The sequence below is a fragment of the Anopheles stephensi genome, chromosome X (genome assembly GCF_013141755.1).
Source record: "Anopheles stephensi strain Indian chromosome X, UCI_ANSTEP_V1.0, whole genome shotgun sequence".
Lineage (NCBI taxonomy): Eukaryota > Metazoa > Arthropoda > Insecta > Diptera > Culicidae > Anopheles > Anopheles stephensi.
Genome location: NC_050201.1, coordinates 12,676,406 through 12,696,163, shown reverse-complemented (window position 1 = coordinate 12,696,163; position 19,758 = coordinate 12,676,406). Strand labels below are relative to the sequence as shown.

Sequence of the window (19,758 nt, the reverse complement as noted above, 5' to 3'; positions counted from 1 at the left end):
TTTTTAACTTCAACTTTGTTCGTTAGTAAATGGCAAAACACGCGCATGGATTTGATGCGGCTTCATGCGATCGTTTTTGTTAATAAAGTGAAGCCTTATATGACCGGCAGGAGTCGCCGGCACTCACCTTCCCCCAACGGGATATCGTTTCCTTTCGATGTGCTTTTTAGCGAGCTTTATGCTTTCACAGCATGAGTGCGAGTGTTCCGCTTTTTTGAGTGGCTATAATATCACTCATCAACCGCGCTCCCGGGGCACTCACGGCGCAATCGTTCTTCTCCTTCTTTCTTTCGCATTTCCGGCACTGCGGAAAAGCGGCCCTGTTACGAATGGACCACAAACGTTCGAATCTATCACTCACTCTCCGAAACTGAATTGGTTGAATGGCGGGAAGTTGTGTTCATTCACAATGCTAAAAGTACATATCACATGAACGCTTACTAACCCTCGAGATACAGCACGCATGGCAAACAGATACTATACCAACATATCGGATTAAAGCATTCACGACACTCCATGGCCAGTGTAGCCGCAGATCATAAGTTTTACAGGTTATTTTCAAACAGTTTATTGAATTCTTCGATTACTAGCTACATTCCCTTGCCGTTCTGCAGCTGGATGTGAGGCTGAAATGGAAACGAATTGAAGTTTATAACTTTCCACTCACATTGTGCATACAATTATCAATAGAAACCAACATTAAAACAGCCAAGGCCGTACCTTATGCTACCCAGTACCGGTCGACCGTTTTTCATTACTTCCATCGGATGAGTTTCTAGCAAGAAAAGTGTCCCCGCACGATGTCGCCCCAGCAGACGACTCATGCACTGCAACAGTCTGCTGAAATGCTGTGGAGCTAGTCGCTTTGTTTTGCTCAGCCATCTGCGCAAGAGCTTTTACTTCGGCGTATACCTCCGAAAGCTCGACAATATGATTAGTTATCTTCTCGATAGTTTTACAACATTTTTCCACCCTTTCCAAGATATCCATTTTTGCTAAGATCTTCCACTTGTCCCGCGTTGGAGACGATTGCCAAATTTTTCCAGCCAATCCTATTTGACAGCTAAACTTGATTTTCAATTTTCCGGCTGTTGGATAATTCTGTCAGCGCTCAAATCGTTTACCCGTTGTTTCTCTTTACTTTCTGAGTGATGATGACATTCGAATGATATAAAAAAACTATAGTAATTTAAAGTATCGTAAAATTGTGATTATTTCAATTACATCGTTTTTTAACCAATTACAGCGACAATAATTATTGCACCAAAAAAAATTAAAAGCCAACTGACAACTGCAGAACATAAACGATCGATGGCCGGACACGGATTAAACGAATGTGCAAAAAAATGATTGTTGCTAGAAAATTCAAGAAGTTTCCAGAAATCAATAAATTTTCCTATTAAAAATACGGACGATATTAATTGTTTTGCTACCACATAACATTCTCCAGGATTTAACATTTCCAGCGTGTGTGTTTATACATTGGCACCCATATTGTTTCCGGGCAGCAAAACCCACAAATCCCAACCATTTCGTCGGTACTCTGTATAACTGCAGCGGGATGGTTCCCCCGGTCCGCCCGGTGATGCAAATGTTGTAATACTCCATCCTATCGAGATAGAACTGGTTCAGTATGATGAAAGTCTGCCGCAAATCGATTCCCTAGAAATGTGAGACTAGAATGACCGAAAAGCTGACGGACAGCAATACGTACACGGTGCAGGTCTCGGGGGGTCCAGATGGTGTAGGACGCTTGCCATGCGATAAATTTTGCAAAAATGGAGGAGTACCTAGAGATTTGGAGTTATTTATTTCAGTTATTCTGCGCCAACATATCAACGAACACACAACAGTGTACAGTTAAGGGCAATATCAGCAAGCCATGTTTATTAAGCCTCGTCCTGCTTCTCCGGTTCTGGATGATACTCCTTGTCCCACTGCAGAATGCTCAGCTCAACCCGGCAGATACGTACGAAATCTTCCACCACCGCTTCCAACACCCGCATTGGCAGTTTGTACACGATGCAATAGTGCAGCTCGTTGTCCAGTTTCATCCAGCGTTGAAGATGCTGCCGACGATCCGCGTACGCCAGCATCACGTTGATGCAATCCCGGGCGATGCGCAAGTTGTCGGATATTCTTTTTATTTGGTCCGTGTCCATTCTGCTGCTGCCTCCGTGTGCTGATGCGTTTTGGCGGGGGGGTTCAGCTGTGCCAATTGTAGAGGAAACGTGCGATATGTTGAACAATGTGGAGAGAAAAGGGAGCTAGCGCTGGTGCACGGCGTTCGAAAGTTATTGACAGGTCTAACCGGGGTTACACGATGGGGGTGGGGGAGCGAATATGTGGAGTTGATCTTGGCAACACTGCCGGGTGAGGGTTGCCGAAGACGATATCACTGCTGTCATGTTGAAGGCTTTTGAACAGTTTATACTATAAGGTCCACACTAAAACACATAACTGGTTAGTTCCATCAAGTGCAAAACACAACGCGGTTAACATACATTTATTTTTGTAATTACTTTAAATTACATTAAATTAATTTAAATTAAATTAAATTGTTGCCACAGCTCAACGGTATCAAAAAAGCTTCGGCAGTGTGGCGGCAGTACATATGTGAACCTTCGTTAACTGGTGGTGTTGTATAGTAAATCAATATCTCAACGATCCTCATATTGGTGGCCTTGGGACATACTGGACAATTTCGGCACTTCCGGAACATGTTCGCCTTACCGGTCGCCTGCTAAGGGTTATGCCGTTCATGCACTTGCTGTAATTTCTAGATAATGCATGAACATTTCCATCCACAGGTCGAAGCCAGAGAGTGAGTGGCTGCGCGGGTACCATCGGAGCATCGATCTGTTTTCTCGGTCGGGCGTGCAACCGTATCCGGCCGGGCTAGAGCGAGACAAACGAACCGCCGTGAGTGTTCGCAAGGGCGTTTTTTTGATATTGTGTGGCTGTGGCTGGCGTACCATCTCTCAGACCGTTGTAACACCATCTCGTGCAAGGTACGGTTACCGTGTAACCTCCCGTCAGCCCTTGGACATACGGCGTCGATGGTGTGGATGATTGGTGATGGTTCCTGGTGGGCGCTCGTAGACCAGCGACACAACACGGGACCCCTTCGGTCCAACGGGTGTGTAACGGTGACGGCAAGTTCTGGCAGTGCCGACGTAAAGTGAGACACCCATTTTTGTGTGCTGCGGCGGCATCGACGGCGGTGACGGTTTTGCGGACAGGTTGCCAGCAAAAGGCACGTGTGTGTGTGTGTGTGAGGAAGAAGGGTGTGTGTGTGTGTGTGCGCGCGCGGGAGGGGCTGAGAAGTATTTTTCCTTCCACCCCCGGGAAAAAAAACGCCACCCCGTGGCAACGGATACCAGCGCCAAAAGAGTGTTGTAAAGAGCAAAATCGTAAGTATCGTAAGGGGTCAAAAAAGTGGTGTGAATCAAAGCATATGCCAACCGGTGGGTTTTCGGGGGGGGGGGATGTTTTTGGTTGCCTTATCGATGAAGATTGGCGCTTTCTTTCCGCCCAAGCCTGCGGTATTTTCTTCCGCACGGTATTTCAGATGAGCAGCGCGCCCTTTATATCCACCCCTTTTGTCTGCGCGCTCTCGCCTACCTCGGCCACCCTTGTATGCGCCTTGTACTTGTGGGTGCGTTTTCGGGCCTCTTGCTGTACGTGTGTTTGTGTGAGAAAAATTCCTAAAAACAAGAGGAAAAACAGAAAAGGGAAACGGGCGATTACGGACAAGTGCATTTGTAATGCCGTTTGGTGTGTTGCCGGGGTTTTTTCGGCCATCCACCAGGAAAAACACACTACCCGTGCATTTGTATGTGAGTGTGTGAACGATTGTGTGTTACGACTAAAAAAAACAAAAACGGGCCCCGAAAAACTGGCACACGCATAGATCCGGCAATTTACGGGCGGATGTTACGGGAAGCGCATCGCTGATTTCTCTTAACCCTGTCCGAAATTTCTTTTCACACATTGCCGCGTGTGCACGTACAAGCGTGTGTGTGTGTGTGGTTGCCGATTTTTCCACTCATCATCCTCAGCTAGCCACGAAAAAGGAAAAACGTCACTTTCCATCACGGGGCTAGGTCCCGCCACCATTTCCATAAGCGCTTTCGTTTTGACATCTGTGCGCTGGTGCTGTCTCGCTCACTCTATTAGCTGCGAGCGATTTTGTCATCGTGCTCTCCCTTTTTTGGGTTTGGGCCGTTGCCGCCGTGTGTGTGTGTGCGTGTGTTTACATGCACGACGCTGCGTTGGAGGTCGTCGGTTTTGAGCGTGTGCCCCTGTAAGTGAACCGGCAAGCCGTTGGGAAACGTTACACACTGGCACTCGCGTTGTAATGGAAGCAAAGGTAAGAGAGGAAAATCAGTGAAAACGTGTAGGCTTTCATGGTGGAAATTAAGATCAAATCACTACCGTACGCCTGTTTCGGTTCGGTCGGCACGATTCTGTTCGACGATGAAGCTGTTGGCGTTTGTGAGTGTGTGTGTGTACGTAGTTCTGCGTACGTTACAACACAGTCGGAATCTTTGGCCGTACATATTGCCACTACCCTATACCCGTACGGTGTAGTTTGCCTGTGAGCTTAAGTAAAACATTTACCCATAAGGGAGTTGCCGCACACGTACCGTCGAGCTGGGAGACACACATAAAAAAATGGTTATATAAGATGCGTTCTATTCCTGTGCGTGTGTGTGTGTGCGTGGGTATTGCAGATTTTTTGGCAAGCCTGGATGCTGCCGTAGAACCGGAATTGTGAGCGCGGTTGCTCACGCATCGGGCTTCTACCGGATCCGGGGCACCATACATCAACACAAGCACCAGCACAATCAACTACCATCAAGCAAACTTTCGGTGCTGTCGGGTCTGTGTGTGCGCGTGTCGCATGTCTTTCTACAACCAAACAAACCAGCATAGTGTGACGTCAGTGTCGGAACCAGTGAACCAGCGGTGCGTGCGGAAAAGGCGAGGTAAATAAAAAAAAACCGGGCACAGCTAAAGCAAATTTCCCGGCTCTCTGTCTCTCTCGCTCGGCTATTTTAATTGTGATAATAAGTGAGGTGGAAAGTAACACGAAGCAACAACGACAAAAAAAAAGAAAAGCAATAACCACGCACACACGCACAAAAAGCTAGGTTAGTGGAACCTGACGGCGGTGGTGTTTCTCTGCGTACGTGCCTGTGTTTGTGTGCGTGTATGTGTGTTTATGGGTGGGAGATTTTTTGTGCGTTTACTGCCCTGTTGCGTTCGTTGCCAAACTGTGTGTGCGTCCGGTGCGTCGGTTTATGCGTGTAGGTCAAGCGCTCCAGAACAGATACTTCATTGTTTAGCCCGTATGGGAATGCGTATGTGTGCGTGTGTGTGATAGGACGAAAAGAAACACATAATGTTACAACATTTTAAGACATTTTCCAACAGTTCGATGGGTAGAAAAGAAGAAAAACTATAGTGTTGGTGTGTGCATTTCCCGGTAATATTCGGGTACAATAAGAACACCGCACTCCCTTACATTGTGCCGAGCGAGCACACACAACAAGCAGCCAGCGCGAAGAGGAATGAGCATAAAGCGAACGCCATTTTTATATGTTCGATTTTCCGCGCTGAAAATGGCGCATGTGCATCGGACAGTTTTCCCGCGATGATTTGGTACGCCGGCAGAACGAATGGGATGAGCAAAAAGAAAAGCGAGCGAGAGTGAGAGAGAGAGAGGTAGCGAGCAGAGAAAGCGCATTGAAATCTGCACATTTTCGCTATCATGTTTAGATGTGTCAGTCGCAGTGTGCGTGTGTGTGGGTTTCCGTTGTAAAATAATTACACCTAATGTCATTTGTTTTTATTGGTGTTTTTAAGCAGTTGTACTTTGCACTTTACCGTTAATGTGTCAACTGTACAACAAAAAATTCTATTGCGTCACGAGCACCCCGGTAAGGAACGGTGTTGCTAGTGCTAGAAGTTGTAAAAACAGACCTCGGCTTTATTGCCAGCTGGCATAGCGACAATTGTTTTTTTTTTTTTATCGCCATGTCACAAATTTTCGTCATCACCGTTGCTGCTGGTGGTGAGTCAATTGTGCGGTACACATTACCATCCACACGTAACGACTTTGAACTCAATACTGTTTTTCTTCACGCTATTTTGCCTCTTTGGCTGTACAACCTCGAAAGGTCTTGGACTGTCATTTCTGACATCTTGATCCTGAGAAGAGCTGGTCTGGACAGGATTCGATGCTGGGTCCTGCTGTGACACCGAGTAAATCCTCTGCCAACGGACCTTAGCGACTCTCTTATACTGCAGCTCATAAAGTTCCACCTCGTCGCTACAGCCTCGGAAGGTGCTGACATTTATGACTTCCTGTATCTAAACACCCCTAGCTAGATAGTGCGGTTCTGCGTAAGGAGGAACGGTCCGGATGGGATTTGTTACCTATCATGCTTTGATAAAAACCACCACCACTCTCACTAAGTTGATTTGGAGTAACTATTTATGGCCAAAATAGTCCTTTAGCTGCAGTTGGATATTTGTTAAACGCTTCAAACCATATCGCCAAGTAAATAATTAGGATTTCTTGGGGCTTTTTGCTGATCCCTGGTTAACTGACATTCTAGGAGGATCGTAAAACACACCAGAAGCAGTTGCAATAAACTGAGAATTTCTGGATCTGATGAGAAAGCCTGGAACTCAAACCAAACTTTATATGGTAACGAAGATCCTGGATATCATTTATTTTTCATCATCATCTTTTCTTGGCTGAAGGACCTGTACAGTCAGCCCCTATAATGGCTTACTAGAATTAATCATAACTCGCAGTTCTGTACTCATTACTCACTACGAAGCATCGTCCCGTGTGAAGATCGTTATCGTCTGAATCACTCGATGGCTAGCCTTCTTCTTTCTTGACCTAACGACCTCTTTAGGTCATGCCTGCTATTACTATCTTACTAGACTTATTGATACCGCATAGTTCGATAGTCAGCCTATTGGAGAACGATCCAGATGAGATTTGGATCCCGGTCCCGCCATGTGTGCCCAATCGATCGTTAGTGGATATAACTAAACTCCGGGTAGCTCGTCGCTCAAATCAAAGTCAAAGTGCTTTTCCAGTAAGGATCTCTACCGGAATACACTGTCCAATGATTCCCGTGACCAACACGGAGAAGCCTCAGTCCAGCAATTCGCCGAGGACCATCTACGCCTCACATCCATATGTTTAGACAACGTTAGTCACGGTGCTCCCGATATGTTTCTCAGGAAACAATAACCCTTCGTCCGCGAATGCACCGAACACTTCCTCGAAAACCCTGCACACCGGTTCGATCCGGCGAACGGAACTATTTTCTATTTAAAGTCCACTCGAAAAGCTGCTGCGAGCTTCCCACCACAGCGTTAACCCAGTTGCAGTGTAAGCAAACATTTGCTACAATGAAGAGAGTGTGGATGATAGTAAACTTGATGTTCGCCACACGCCTACCCAACGTGATGATGATAATCGAGAATTTGAATGCCACAGTAACTGACTCTGGCACTGTTGAGCACTGGCCGGGACCTAGTCCCATGATTGACAGGTACGACGGGTTTTACTAGATGCCTATCCACGCTCAGACAGACGATAAGGGAGGATGAAGAGTTTCGGAAGTGATGGAATTTTAAACACTCAGTGTTTCAAACCCCCACCTTTAGGGTGCAAAAAAATGCACTTAAACCTGCATCATGTACGGTTTGCGGATGTGTGTATTAGTATTAACCGGCTACAACTCGCTTCCACAAGGTCAAAGCAATCGGTGGCAATGCGTGGGAAGTGTTGTTACTGGAAGCGGTTATAATTAACGTATTAATTAGCTCTGCGGCACAATGTATGCGCTAGCATTACGTATGTTTGCACTTGTGTTAAACCCGTTTGCCATTTATATGTCTCTCTAACTCTGATTTGTAGTCGCCGGAAAAATGCTTCTTTTTTTATTATTTGTTTTAGGGCTAACCGAGATGCCTCATATGAGGCTGTTTGGACACTATCAGCTGCTACATGTTGCTAACGGCTCAATGTTAATTTCGGGCGCAAGAGGGGAAAAAAACAGCCGCTTCTTACTGGTAATCACATACTGATGTTGCACGCCCGCGTGAATGGATGTGGAAATGTCATGTGCCAGAAGCGTTGAGATCGTGAACAGCACGCAGCCGGCTGTTTCCCTGGGTGCGAGCGTTTATAAGGTGCCCATAAAAAAAAAGAGTTTGAGATGCGATAAGGCCAGAGACGACGATCCCGCCCTATAAAGCACGTGGACCGCAGAGGAGAGGTCTGTGTATGCAGGAATGCTGATAGCCATTCTCGATAAGCGGGTTGATAGAATGGGTGAATCTCTTTTGCCTTACTGCCCATCTAGGTTTCGGTCCCGGTTGATGGTCGATTGTGTGTTTGTGAGTCGACAATCAATTCCGATTGGTCCCTTGAACGAGTAACGGGGGGGTTTTGATTGCGCGATTGATACAGTGCACATCATTGAGGGTTAAATTTCTGCCCTTACCGTAGGAAATCGATTTATTGTGCCTACGCACAGCCGAGCGTACGTGCACTTAGGTATACGGTACGGTGTAGGGCATGCTACACTTGGAGCTACAGTTCAACCGATTCCAACACCCCACCTATAGCGCTTTCTCTCCCTTTCGTTGCACAGTGCTATCAACGATAGTGGAAAGGGTATGATTAATCACGATTTCGAAAAAAAAAAACAGTGCTCAGGTCACAAGACGCGACGCGAGTCATGAAAGCGGTATCCACATCGGGGAAACGCTATCACCGGTGACTCAAAAGCTCTGGTGTCAGATGTAATTGTAAAGTACGGGTACGGCCCTTTTTCCGATGATTAGATTGTCGTGGCCAGTGCGCCAAAGCAGCGAATGAAGCAATATAACTGCTGATAACAAATGTCCGGAAGCGTGCGAGCGTTACATCGTGCCGGGCAGCTTGATGCTGTAGTATCAGGCAGTGGCAGATGAGTCACTTTTTTATGCAGACGAGCACGATGAGTAATTAGGTTTTTTTTTTTTGTTAAACGCGTCGGGGTTTTCAATCAATGCTGATTGCTCCTATCAAAGCGGCATACTTCCAAGCTTGATAATCCTTGTACCCAGACCCCCTCTAGCAGCTCGTTCGTTTGAAGCCTCCTGGAGATATTCTTGCCATTTAAAATGATTAGGTCTACGAGATGTTTATTAAAGAAGAGATTTTTTTTACATTTGTTTCAAGGCTAGTGCAGCCAACGAACCTTAATACAAGAATTGCTTTAAAAGTTGGACAAGAATTTTGGAGGTATTAGGAGGAACTCTTTTTTTGCGGTGACTTCAAACTCGTCTGAGGACATTTAAACTGAAGTGATGATCGAATACTGGAGTAAGAGATAGTGTGACTAGTGAAATAATTACAGCTCATGACTAGTCGAGTCATGCATCCAACAAAAACAAAAAAAGAAAAACAACACTGTAATGTTAAGAGATTACAACCAGGGTTTTGATTGTTGGGGTCGAACCATGTGCTAGTGCCATGACATCACCCATTATAGCCTTCCCGCATGACTCTCGCTTTATCAGACAGCGCATTCTATAACCCGGCCAAGCTGTATAATAACTCCGATCAGCAGCCATTGTATGCGGTATCACTTCCAAATTTATCATCTGTCCACCATAACCGAAACGCTCTGCCTAGCCTCGGCTAGCTTTGCGTCAATACAAACCACCCAATATATGCCCGGATGATCATCGGTACTTATCGGCAACTGGAGAGGCTTATCTGCAACCATCCTCCCGCGTTAGGTCCACACTGGCACTGTACCAAGGCACACAGATGGTACACTCTGTGTGACAGTAAGGTGCGAAGCGTACTTCAGTTGGGTACGGGCTTGTTGTGAATACGGCAGTGTTGTTGATGTTCAATTCTACCGGCAAGAATGTTCCGACAGGTTCCGCTTGGTAGAGGTAGCAGCAGCAGCAGCAGCAGCACGATCTGATAAGACGGTGTTTGATGTTACGTGCACCTACCCTGGGTGGTAACGGGAAGAATTAGGTAAAGGGATTAGTTGTCCACCCTCTTGAAGATCATCACTCTCTAGCTCACGTCCGAGAGGCAGTGCCTTAGTAGGTTGTCGGATGATTAAGTGGATGTGTAGTCCTTGTTGTTTGCGTTCGAGATCGTGAAGGTGGTGTCCCGCATTTTGTTAGGTGTTGATGTAGTTTTTTTTTCTTCTTCTACTACTACGTGCCTGATGTACAAAGTCTAAGTGTGTTGATTGTCTAACAGACACCCCAGGGGGGGGGGGGGGCATGACGGCATAATGTGCCGGTGTCATCCAGTCAAGGGCGAAATAATTTTACGTACAGCACTGGGGGAAACAGAGGGTTTGGAAACGAATAGAGGTGCGAGCAGTGAACACGAATGTTGTTAATTAATAGCTATTTCTGTGGCATGATTGCTACATCGTCTTACCTACCGAGACGAGAAAAGAGGAGTATAATTGATAAGGGTTAATCATCGGGAATGGGGTTTTCTATACGCAGTTAAAGCCATCGGTACAGGTTGGTATCCACAGTATTGTTGGGTACTCACGGCGGCACAACACGCCCGATCTGAGTTCTAATCCCTATCAGATCCAAGAGAGCCTTCAGTGTTCAGAGTGAGAGCCTCTAAGGTACCCTTTAAGAGGTGTTTTAAGGCTTTTTTTCTGTTACAGATGTAGTTTGATAATCGAAAGTGAAGATGCCATCCTGATATACACACCTGTACTGGAAGATCCCTCGAGCAGAGGAGTGTTATCGCTGGTCCCTCTCCCCGAAGGCGAATCACGAAGACGTGTGATAACCTTATCCTACGTAGCCAACCTTCTTTTTATTAATCTTAGCACCGGTAAGGTGGCAACCCCGCAACCCTACAAGGCACCGTCACTTGCTTGTATTTACGATTGCATAACCGATAATGCGTGTGGTGGTGTCTCCCTAGCAAAAACAATAATAAATATTTAATCGAGTTCCAACCGCAGATGAGTGTCACATGCCATCACGGTTCATCCTCCAACTGTCTGTCTGGATCTCCGTCTCTCTCTCTCTCAGCTGGGTGCAAAAGTTTAGCAGAGTTAAAAATGAGAGCCATCCCACCGCCCGGTATTACGTGCACACGAGAGTCCAAAGATGAACTTTTGCTCCACGCCCAGACCAAGACTCGCGGTGCAGGGGCACTCGCGTCCTCCACGCTCAGATGCGCTCGTCATGTGTTGCCTGTTGGTCCTTTGCGCCGTATAGGACATATAGTCATTTTTCTTGCATTGCTGTCACTTCCATCTGCCAGCCGGACAACTAGTCATTAGCTGCTTCCGTGTTGATCATCATTGCGGTATCGATTACACAATGTTATATTTACTGTTTGTCCGTTGTACCGGGTTATATTCGCACCCCAGGGTTGGCGGATGCCCTCTTTCGCAGTAGTAGCGCAGCTTTGCGAGGAATGAATTATCTTATCTAATGCAGCATTTTGCTGTCTTCATGTTATCCGGCGACGTTTTCATGGTGTGTGAGAGCTTTTTTTGCGATAGAGATATTGTCGGTGCGTTAGGACTCTGGAGGCGGCCAATGACGTACTGACGTGCGAATTGATGTACAGGGAATCTTCTTTAAACTCTGCGTTATGGGAGAGACACTTGTTACAGGTTACAGGGAAGGAGTAGAATGTCCTTGCAATATCCATCTCGATTTGATTGGAGATGTCGTTTAAGGACTTCTAAAACTGATGAATCTAAGCATTGGCATATCTTGTCATTAATCGCTATTGCTATCCCTGTAGCAAACATATTAATATTTGTTTTATATTTTATCCTTTCCAGGTATAGCATCACACCTTCCTCAACATCTTCTCTGGCCGGTATACCTCGAAGCAAAAGGTACGGGGTTACGTCAGTAAAAGCTGTCAGCAACCTTCTCAACCCTCAATCGGCGTGTTTGCTTCTACGCGACCCGCAAACGATGCAACCGCACCGAACGTAACGAAACGTGTCCTGCTTGCTTGATGTCCAACGCACATCGGCGAAGGATTCCGACATATCGACTTTGCGTAGATACGCCGTAGGAAAACAACAGCCAAGAGTGTCATCACTGCCAGTAACAGAGCTGTCCGCTTTGGTGTAACAATCCGTCACCACTAATAGCAGTTGAGTGCCAGCGTGTGAGAGAGTGTGTGTGTGTGTGTGACAAACCACACTCCCCACCTTCCCGCCCACAATACCAACGACACGCCCGTATAGCCGTTGGTGCGTGTCTGTCTGTATCCACTACACTAACCATCTCCCATCACCCCATCCGCGTAACGCCGCGAACATCCACGAACGGAGCGATGCTAAATTCCACCTCCAAGCACGTCCTGCACTGTGCGCTACTGTTCGGGTTGCTGTTCGCGTTCGAAATCTTCTGCGGTGGCATCAAGGTGAAGGAAAGCTCGTTCGTCGTGATCGACCCGTGGGCCGAGTATGGCACGCTGGTAACGATCGTCCTGTACATGCTGCGGCTGCTCACCTTCCTGACGCTGCCGCAGGTACTGTTTAACTTTTTCGGGCTCGTCATCTACAATGCGTTCCCGGAGAAGGTGATCCTGAAGGGTTCGCCGCTGCTCGCCCCGTTCATCTGCATACGGATCGTGACGCGCGGCGACTATGCGGAGCTGGTAAAGACGAACGTGCTGCGCAACATGAACACCTGTCTCGATACGGGGCTGGAGAACTTTTTGATCGAGGTCGTGACGGATAAACCGATCGGGCTGCCGAAGCATCGGCGGACGCGCGAAATCGTGGTGCCGAAGGAGTACAAAACGAAGACGGGCGCAATGTTTAAGGCGCGCGCGCTACAGTACTGTCTGGAGGAAACGGTTAACGTGCTGAACAACACCGATTGGGTGGTGCATCTCGACGAGGAAACGCTTCTAACGGAGAACAGCGTGCGGGGCATTATTAACTTTGTGCTGGACGGGAAGCACCCGTTCGGACAGGGGTTGATAACGTACGCGAACGAGAACGTGGTGAACTGGTTGACGACGCTGGCGGACAGCTTCCGCGTGTCGGACGATATGGGCAAGCTGCGGTTGCAGTTCAAGATGTTCCACAAACCGTACTTCAGCTGGAAGGGTAGCTACGTGGTAACGCAGGTAAGAATGGTCGAGTGCACCCCTCCCGGCACGGATGGCGAGATAACTAACGTTGCAATTATTGTAGGTCCACGCAGAAAAGGCGGTCTCGTTCGATAACGGCATCGATGGTTCGGTGGCGGAAGATTGCTTCTTTGCGATGCGCGCCTACGCCCAGGGCTACACGTTCAACTTCATCGAGGGCGAGATGTACGAAAAGTCACCGTTCACGTTGACCGACTTCCTGCAGCAGCGTAAACGGTGGCTCCAGGGCATCCTGCTCGTGGTGCGGTCCGGTTCGATACCGATCCGGAACAAGATACTGCTCGGCATCAGTCTCTGCTCGTGGATCACGATGCCACTGTCCACGTCGAACATGATCTTTGCCGCGCTCTATCCCATCCCCTGCCCGAACCTGATCGACTTTGTGTGCGCGTTCATTGCCGGGTTTAACATCTACATGTACGTGTTCGGTGTGATCAAATCGTTCTCGCTGTACCGGTTCGGGCTGGTGAAGTTTTTGGCGTGCGTGCTCGGCGCCCTATGCACCATCCCGATCAACGTCGTGATCGAGAATGTGGCGGTAATATGGGGCCTGGTCGGGAAGAAGAACAAGTTCTACGTGGTGCAGAAGGATGTGCGGGCGCTCGTCACTGTTTAGAAGAAGCAGAGGAAAAAAAACGCGAGCACACAGTTTGTCTCGGATCTCGGACACACCTGCGCGGTGGTTATTAGATTGTACGCGTAGCTTTTAAGACACCTTCTCTTTACTGTACACCCGTGTACCGGTAAGCGTCACAGCGATGCTTTCGTTTTCTTTTCGTTTCACAACTCTAACACCTCTGTCAACACCGATTTCCGTTTTCTGGGCCCCACTCTTTACAGACCCCGTGTAGCAAATGTACGGGCCCCTTTTTTGTTGTTCGTTGCCTTTTTGTGGCGGAGCTCTAGCTCTCATAATTGGTTTAAGAAATACGCGATAGTGTATAGGTGTACCACGAACGCATCGGTAACAACATCACGACCACGGCCTTTCGAGAGTTGAGAGGTTCACAAACACACCACCAACTCAGTCACATTTCAACCTTAGTAGGGTCAAGCGGGGAGTTAGAAAGGGAAAATAATGACCTACCAAAAACCCGGCCACCAGATCAGAGAGAGGGGGTCAGAGAAGAGAAGCAATTTGAATTCGGTATTACAGAGTTACAGACATTGCGGAACCATCCTCCTCATTAAGAGCAGCACGCTTCGGAACGATCCTTGCCATCGCGCAACATCGTTTGGAAAAGAAGATGGAGGTAAACCATTAGACCATAGAAGGATGCAGGCTAAGTAACGATCGTAGCGAACAATACTTAGTAATAAGGGCGAGTAAGAAGCTTCTCACTTTCTCGGAGAGGTTTATTCAATTAGCAAACAAAACACGTGTTGCATATCGGGCGGACAGTTGCTCCGCCTGCTAGATTAAGGCTCGTACTGCGAAACTTCACGCCCTGGGAAGAAAACCTTGGCTTGGAGTGGTTAAAAATTACAGACAAAATCCATAAGCACCAAACCGGTACTGGAAACATCATTTCGCATCATGCTCATGCTCGACTACCTCGTCTGTTCTGTTTCAGTTTTTTTTTCCGTCGCCCCCACGAAAGGAACACAAGCTGCTTTGAATGATATTAAGCGAAAATTTAGATACACACGTGCTCACATGCTTTTCTGTTTGCTCGGGGCTTCACGTCCGGGGCAGCTGTGTACAGAGGAGCTGTATAGTTGGTTCGATTTAGTGACGATTGTGCTCTACTTACATCTAGTCTATTTATTTTGAGTCGCCAACTGGACAGGAATTCCAACAGCTTCACAGCACCATACACACCAATCGCGTGTGTGTGTGTGTGCGTAAGCCGCTGAAAGGATTTTCCTCGCCTTGGAAAAGCTAGTGGAATAAATTTTGAATGGTGACCGGCAGTAGGGCTGTAACGATTCTTATACCGTTTTTTTTTTGTTTGTTTCGCGCAATTAATTATTTACTGTGTTAAGGAGTTGTATGGATGCATGGAACGATACACGCGTTTCGTGTCGCAGCTGGCATGGTTTTAGTTTTTAGTAGAAGTTAAAGAACAGAAACGGGCAAAACGCGAGATTGTGAAGGACGCGCCTCAAGGAAGAAAAAAAAAGCAAGAGACTCAGGCTCAAGCCTTTTGGAAAGTTCACACACACACCCACACACCAAAAACGAAAACATTATTTGCGATTTAGATGTACTAAAAAAAAGAAGAAAAATCGTGTTAAATTATTCTTATATGTTTTTTTTATATAAACTAATCGTGCTCATTCTGTATGTTTCAAACTACCACCCAAAGCGACTCTATTGTGTAACTCTAAGAAAAGATAAACAAACACCCCCGAACGCATCTTAACTATGTATAAAAAAAACACACAGTTAGCCATTATGATTTTTCAATAATTATGAGAGAGCAAATCCGGAGCAAATACCAACTAAGCAAACCCAAGTCCGTTGCAAAAAAATCATACGAAATAGCTGGTGGTGCATATCAGCTTTAGGGAGGGTTTTAATTCAGCCCACTCAGGACCTTGAAGCGTGTCCAGAAAGTTTAGAACACAACAGCTGGCACTACGCAGCTTGGGAGATATGGGGACCAGCCATATTTGCTGGCTACCTTGAAGGACCTGTCATGTACACCGGGGCCTCAGACACCACACGCTACTGTCACCACTGACACCTCCTAGTAATACTGTATGGCCTCACCATTTTAAGCTCTATTAAATATAAAACAATTCAACAACTTTACAAAAGCAATCAAGTAAACGAGCTAGCCCAAACAAAAACAAACCAATGCTCTTCTCTCACCTCACCGTATGTTTTATTGTGTTTCACGCGCATTTCACAAGATTTGTTTTTTGTAAAAATTTTGTAAACAGAATCTCTCGGTTCGCGACAGCGCAGCGCAACCGAGTTCCCGAAGGAAACCACCCACAGGTTTGAGCCGGATATTAGTTATTACCACTGCCTCTGGTAATTAGTAAAGACAGAAGAGCACACACACACACACCTTTACGAGCGATGCAAAGCAAGAAAGATGTATTAAATCAAGTATGTAATATATCTTACAAAAAAGGGAGGATGGGTTATTCCTGCTGTGTTTATGCCAGTATATATTCAAACGCTTAATAGCCGGGGTACACGTGTGTGTGTGTGTGCGTATAAGTTGCTCTTTTTGTATTATTTAGTGAAGGTTTAAAGCAATGATGTATATTTTATTTAAGTATCGCTACGCGTAAGACATCATAACAGTGCACGGTTGTATTGGTGAAGCGAACATGGAGGAGTGTAATGATTATCCAATGTATATCAATGAGTATAGGGAGGAGGTTTTTATTTTAAGGGTGGTAATGCTCTTTATTGTTATTTTTTTCCCCCCTTGTGGTGTTGTTTCCGACCTGTGAGGAGAAAGAGAGAGAGATTAAGAAGCCTTCGGTGATACGGATCAAGATGGCTAGCTGCATGTAATGAGACCGTTACCGTACAAGGACCCTTCTGTACCAGAGATTATGCTCGCTAAGCGGTAAAAATGGAGGCGGTCAAAAATAGAAAAGCGGTCCTCCATTGCTATCGCTAAAACACACACACACACGCAAAGCCCTTTCTGTTCCTCCGCCTCCATTGGCTTAAACGTCATTTGTTACCTTTAGCTTGAACGACCACACCATCATTAGAGACGTGCTCGGGACATAGAACTGTAGCGTAGGAAGATCCATCTTAATTTAAAACCACATTCAGTATCCACTACCCGGATGAGGTTTTCGAAGTGTGTCGTTGCAAAGAGTGAATAGCTTAGTACCGATTCCTGCAAGGAAAGCTCCTTAGATTTAGTTGCATATGTATGCTGTTTTTTGTTTTGTTTCAAAGTGCGAAGGTTGCTTCTGCGTATAGCATAAAACATTAAGGTTCGTTTCCATACTTAACACACACACACATCACAACAACCCCTTTATCGAGCTCACAAGAGGCACGCCTATTTATTAGAGTCGCGCCGTCAGTTAGCCAGCCAGTCAGTCAAACGAATGAACAGAACGATATTAAAAAAATGCGAAAGACCTTGTTTTCCGTTTTGTCATTTTGCATTTCATCCCTCACACCTCCTAATGAGGATAGTACGCTACTAGAATTCGGAAGCGCAAGAACGAATACAAACGAGCATCACAAACTACAAGCAAGAAAAAAAAACGGGGAAAATGTTCGGCAAACATTAATAGCGATAAGCGGAAAAACGCGGGACACAAGCATATAGGGCAGAAGAATACGAAACAAAAATGTAGAAACAAAATGCAGTAAAACAAAAAAAAAAACAACAACAAAACAAAATGTGTTCAGCCCGATCCAGGCTGAGAGGTTGCACGCCTTTCTCTCTGGTGGGTTTTTGGGCGACAGACGCGTGCCGGTGCCGGTTCGGTTAAACTTTTCCGCGGGTTTATTTTTCGTTTCGTTTTCTGTTTGTGCGCAGGAAGCACGTGCGGACGTAAATCGAACCGAACCGGACGTTCGCGCTGTTGGGATTTGGCTGTTTGTTTGCAGGATGCAGCAATGAGACAGTATGAATTTGCGTAAATTCTAAAGCAAAATGTAGAACGAACACTTGTGAATGTGGGGAGGGGGGGGGGGGCGTGTTTGTAGAATCCGGTGCACATACACGGTGTTCGAATTACGAAAATGTTTATAGGGTAGAAATGAACCATGATGAATTTGTAAATGAACTCTAATTAATGCATAAGAATAAAGGACATTTGAATTCACACTCGCAAAGAAACCAGACGTGTTACATCTATCGCTCTACAATCACGATATCACATCCAGTAAATTCTCTACATTTTGGTCCTTCGAACCGGATCGTGTGTCGTGACTTGTATCCTTGTACAATAGTGAATTAGGGCACTACGTGTTACCAATTCTCATCCAGTTTTGTGCAAGCCAGTTCCGGTTGTACTAGGCTTACGGTGTAGTACAATCATCGCCCCGCTATCAAGGGCACGAACATTGAGTATCCTACTCTACTGTAAAATTCACGATACCCATCCATCGTGAATTCCTTTCGAATCATCGCGTCTGTTCGTTTCAACATCCGTGTGTGGTCACTCTGCATCAAGAGATCGAAACATTCCCACGGAGTGTGCATGTATGTATATGCGTGTGAGTGTAACTTTCGTACATCGTTAGTGCTGTGCTCAGTGATAGAACAATATTGTGAACAATCATTATCACGGACCTTCCTGCCAGCCGATTACTAGTGTGTTTTTGTGTCATCCGTGCTCGCGTGTGAAAGTGAACCGCGTTCCGTCAACCCAGACTTCCGTGAACAATCGTCCTTCTCATCCGCTTTATATTTCGATAATTGTGTTAGTGGAAGCGTCGCTTTATCCAAGCTTCGGTCGACAACCTCATCACCATCGCGCGCCTATTTCATAGCGTCATCTCACCACCATCTTGTAAAGTAAAGGTGTTGTTACTACTGCAACCGTGCTAAGTGAATCGCGTACTTGGACTTGCGTACAATTTTGCATACAACAAAGCTTTCAGTGCGTATCGAGTGCGAAATATTTCATATTTCACTATGGATAAAAAAATTAAAAATGTGCTGTTGAAGAAAAGGCAATCCGAAGCATATATTGCGCGATTAGAGGATTTTATGTCGAGGTACGATGAAAATCAAGTCGATGAGTTGTCCACATGCCTAGAACAGTTGGACTCACATCATAATAGTTTCATAAACGCGATCGGGAAACTAGAGGAACTAGATGACAAAGAAGATACTATTGAAGCGTGCATCAACGATAGGTGTGATATGGACGAACGTTATAGAAAGTTGCGTGGTTTCTTCCTCAAACATAAACCAATGGAGAACCATACAGTGAACAATTCATTGCTGCTTTCGAGCACCGCAGCTCTAAACAGCTCAAGCACAGTGAACATTCGTCTTCCCAAAGTCGAGCTACCGACTTTCGACGGTGATGATACAAAGTGGTTGACTTTCAGAGATCGATTTGTTGCTATGATCGATTCTTCGCCCGAAATCCCACCGATCATGAAGCTGCAGTACTTGCTCGGTACCTTGAAAGGTGATGCTGCTCGGCCGTTCGAGCACACATCGTTGACGGCTGACAACTATGCCGTAACGTGGAAGATGCTTCTGAAACGATACGACAACAAACGCATGTTGTGTCGCGAGTACTACCGGAGACTACATTTCCTTCCATCGGTGGACGGAACCAACGTGGATGACCTGGCCTCACTCGTGGACGAATTCACGAGAAACGTGAATGGACTTCGGAAACTGGATCAACCCGTGGATTCTTGGGACGTGCCGCTGATAAACATCTTGTTCTTAAAACTGGACTCCGAATCACTATGGGCTTGGGAACGACACTCGTCAACGTCGCCTCAAGATAAGTATTCGGAACTAATCAGTTTTTTACAGGACAGAGTTCGCATTCTACGATCAACACTCAACCTGGAAAGGAGCAAGGAGCTGGTTGCGATCACGGTGGCCGGGGTGAAACACAAGTCGAGTGCCGTGGTC

General features: G+C 46.3%; 1 protein-coding gene and 1 long non-coding RNA gene across 7 annotated transcripts; one reads left to right on the top strand and one right to left on the bottom strand.

The window, feature by feature from the left end:
• Positions 1–2,986: 2,986 nt before the first annotated feature.
• Positions 2,987–17,533, top strand: LOC118507805 (beta-1,4-mannosyltransferase egh). Of its 6 annotated transcripts, none has more exons than XM_036046886.1 (4): positions 2,987–3,413; positions 4,737–4,971; positions 11,883–13,192; positions 13,260–16,937. In XM_036046886.1, exons 3-4 carry the CDS (start codon positions 12,389–12,391, stop codon positions 13,830–13,832), a joined length of 1,377 nt encoding a protein of 458 aa, XP_035902779.1. In that variant the 5' UTR covers positions 2,987–3,413; positions 4,737–4,971; positions 11,883–12,388; the 3' UTR covers positions 13,833–16,937. The 6 variants fall into 6 exon arrangements, with proteins under 6 accessions (XP_035902779.1, XP_035902770.1, XP_035902761.1 ...); XM_036046877.1 differs by having other exon boundaries at positions 4,737–4,991; XM_036046868.1 differs by lacking the exon at positions 4,737–4,971.
• On the bottom strand, positions 7,985–9,214 carry LOC118508207. Its single transcript, XR_004905756.1, has 2 exons — positions 8,541–9,214; positions 7,985–8,462 (listed from the first exon to the last, which is right to left on the bottom strand). It is a non-coding gene; the product is annotated as an uncharacterized LOC118508207 (long non-coding RNA).
• Positions 17,534–19,758: the final 2,225 nt, after the last annotated feature.

Coding starts and splice junctions, on each gene's coding strand:
- LOC118507805 (XM_036046895.1), top strand. CDS start 12,389: ATGCTAAATTCCACCTCCAAGCACGTCCTGCACTGTGCGCTACTGTTC. Junction 13,193..13,259: donor GTAGCTACGTGGTAACGCAG/GTAAGAATGGTC, acceptor CAATTATTGTAG/GTCCACGCAGAAAAGGCGGT.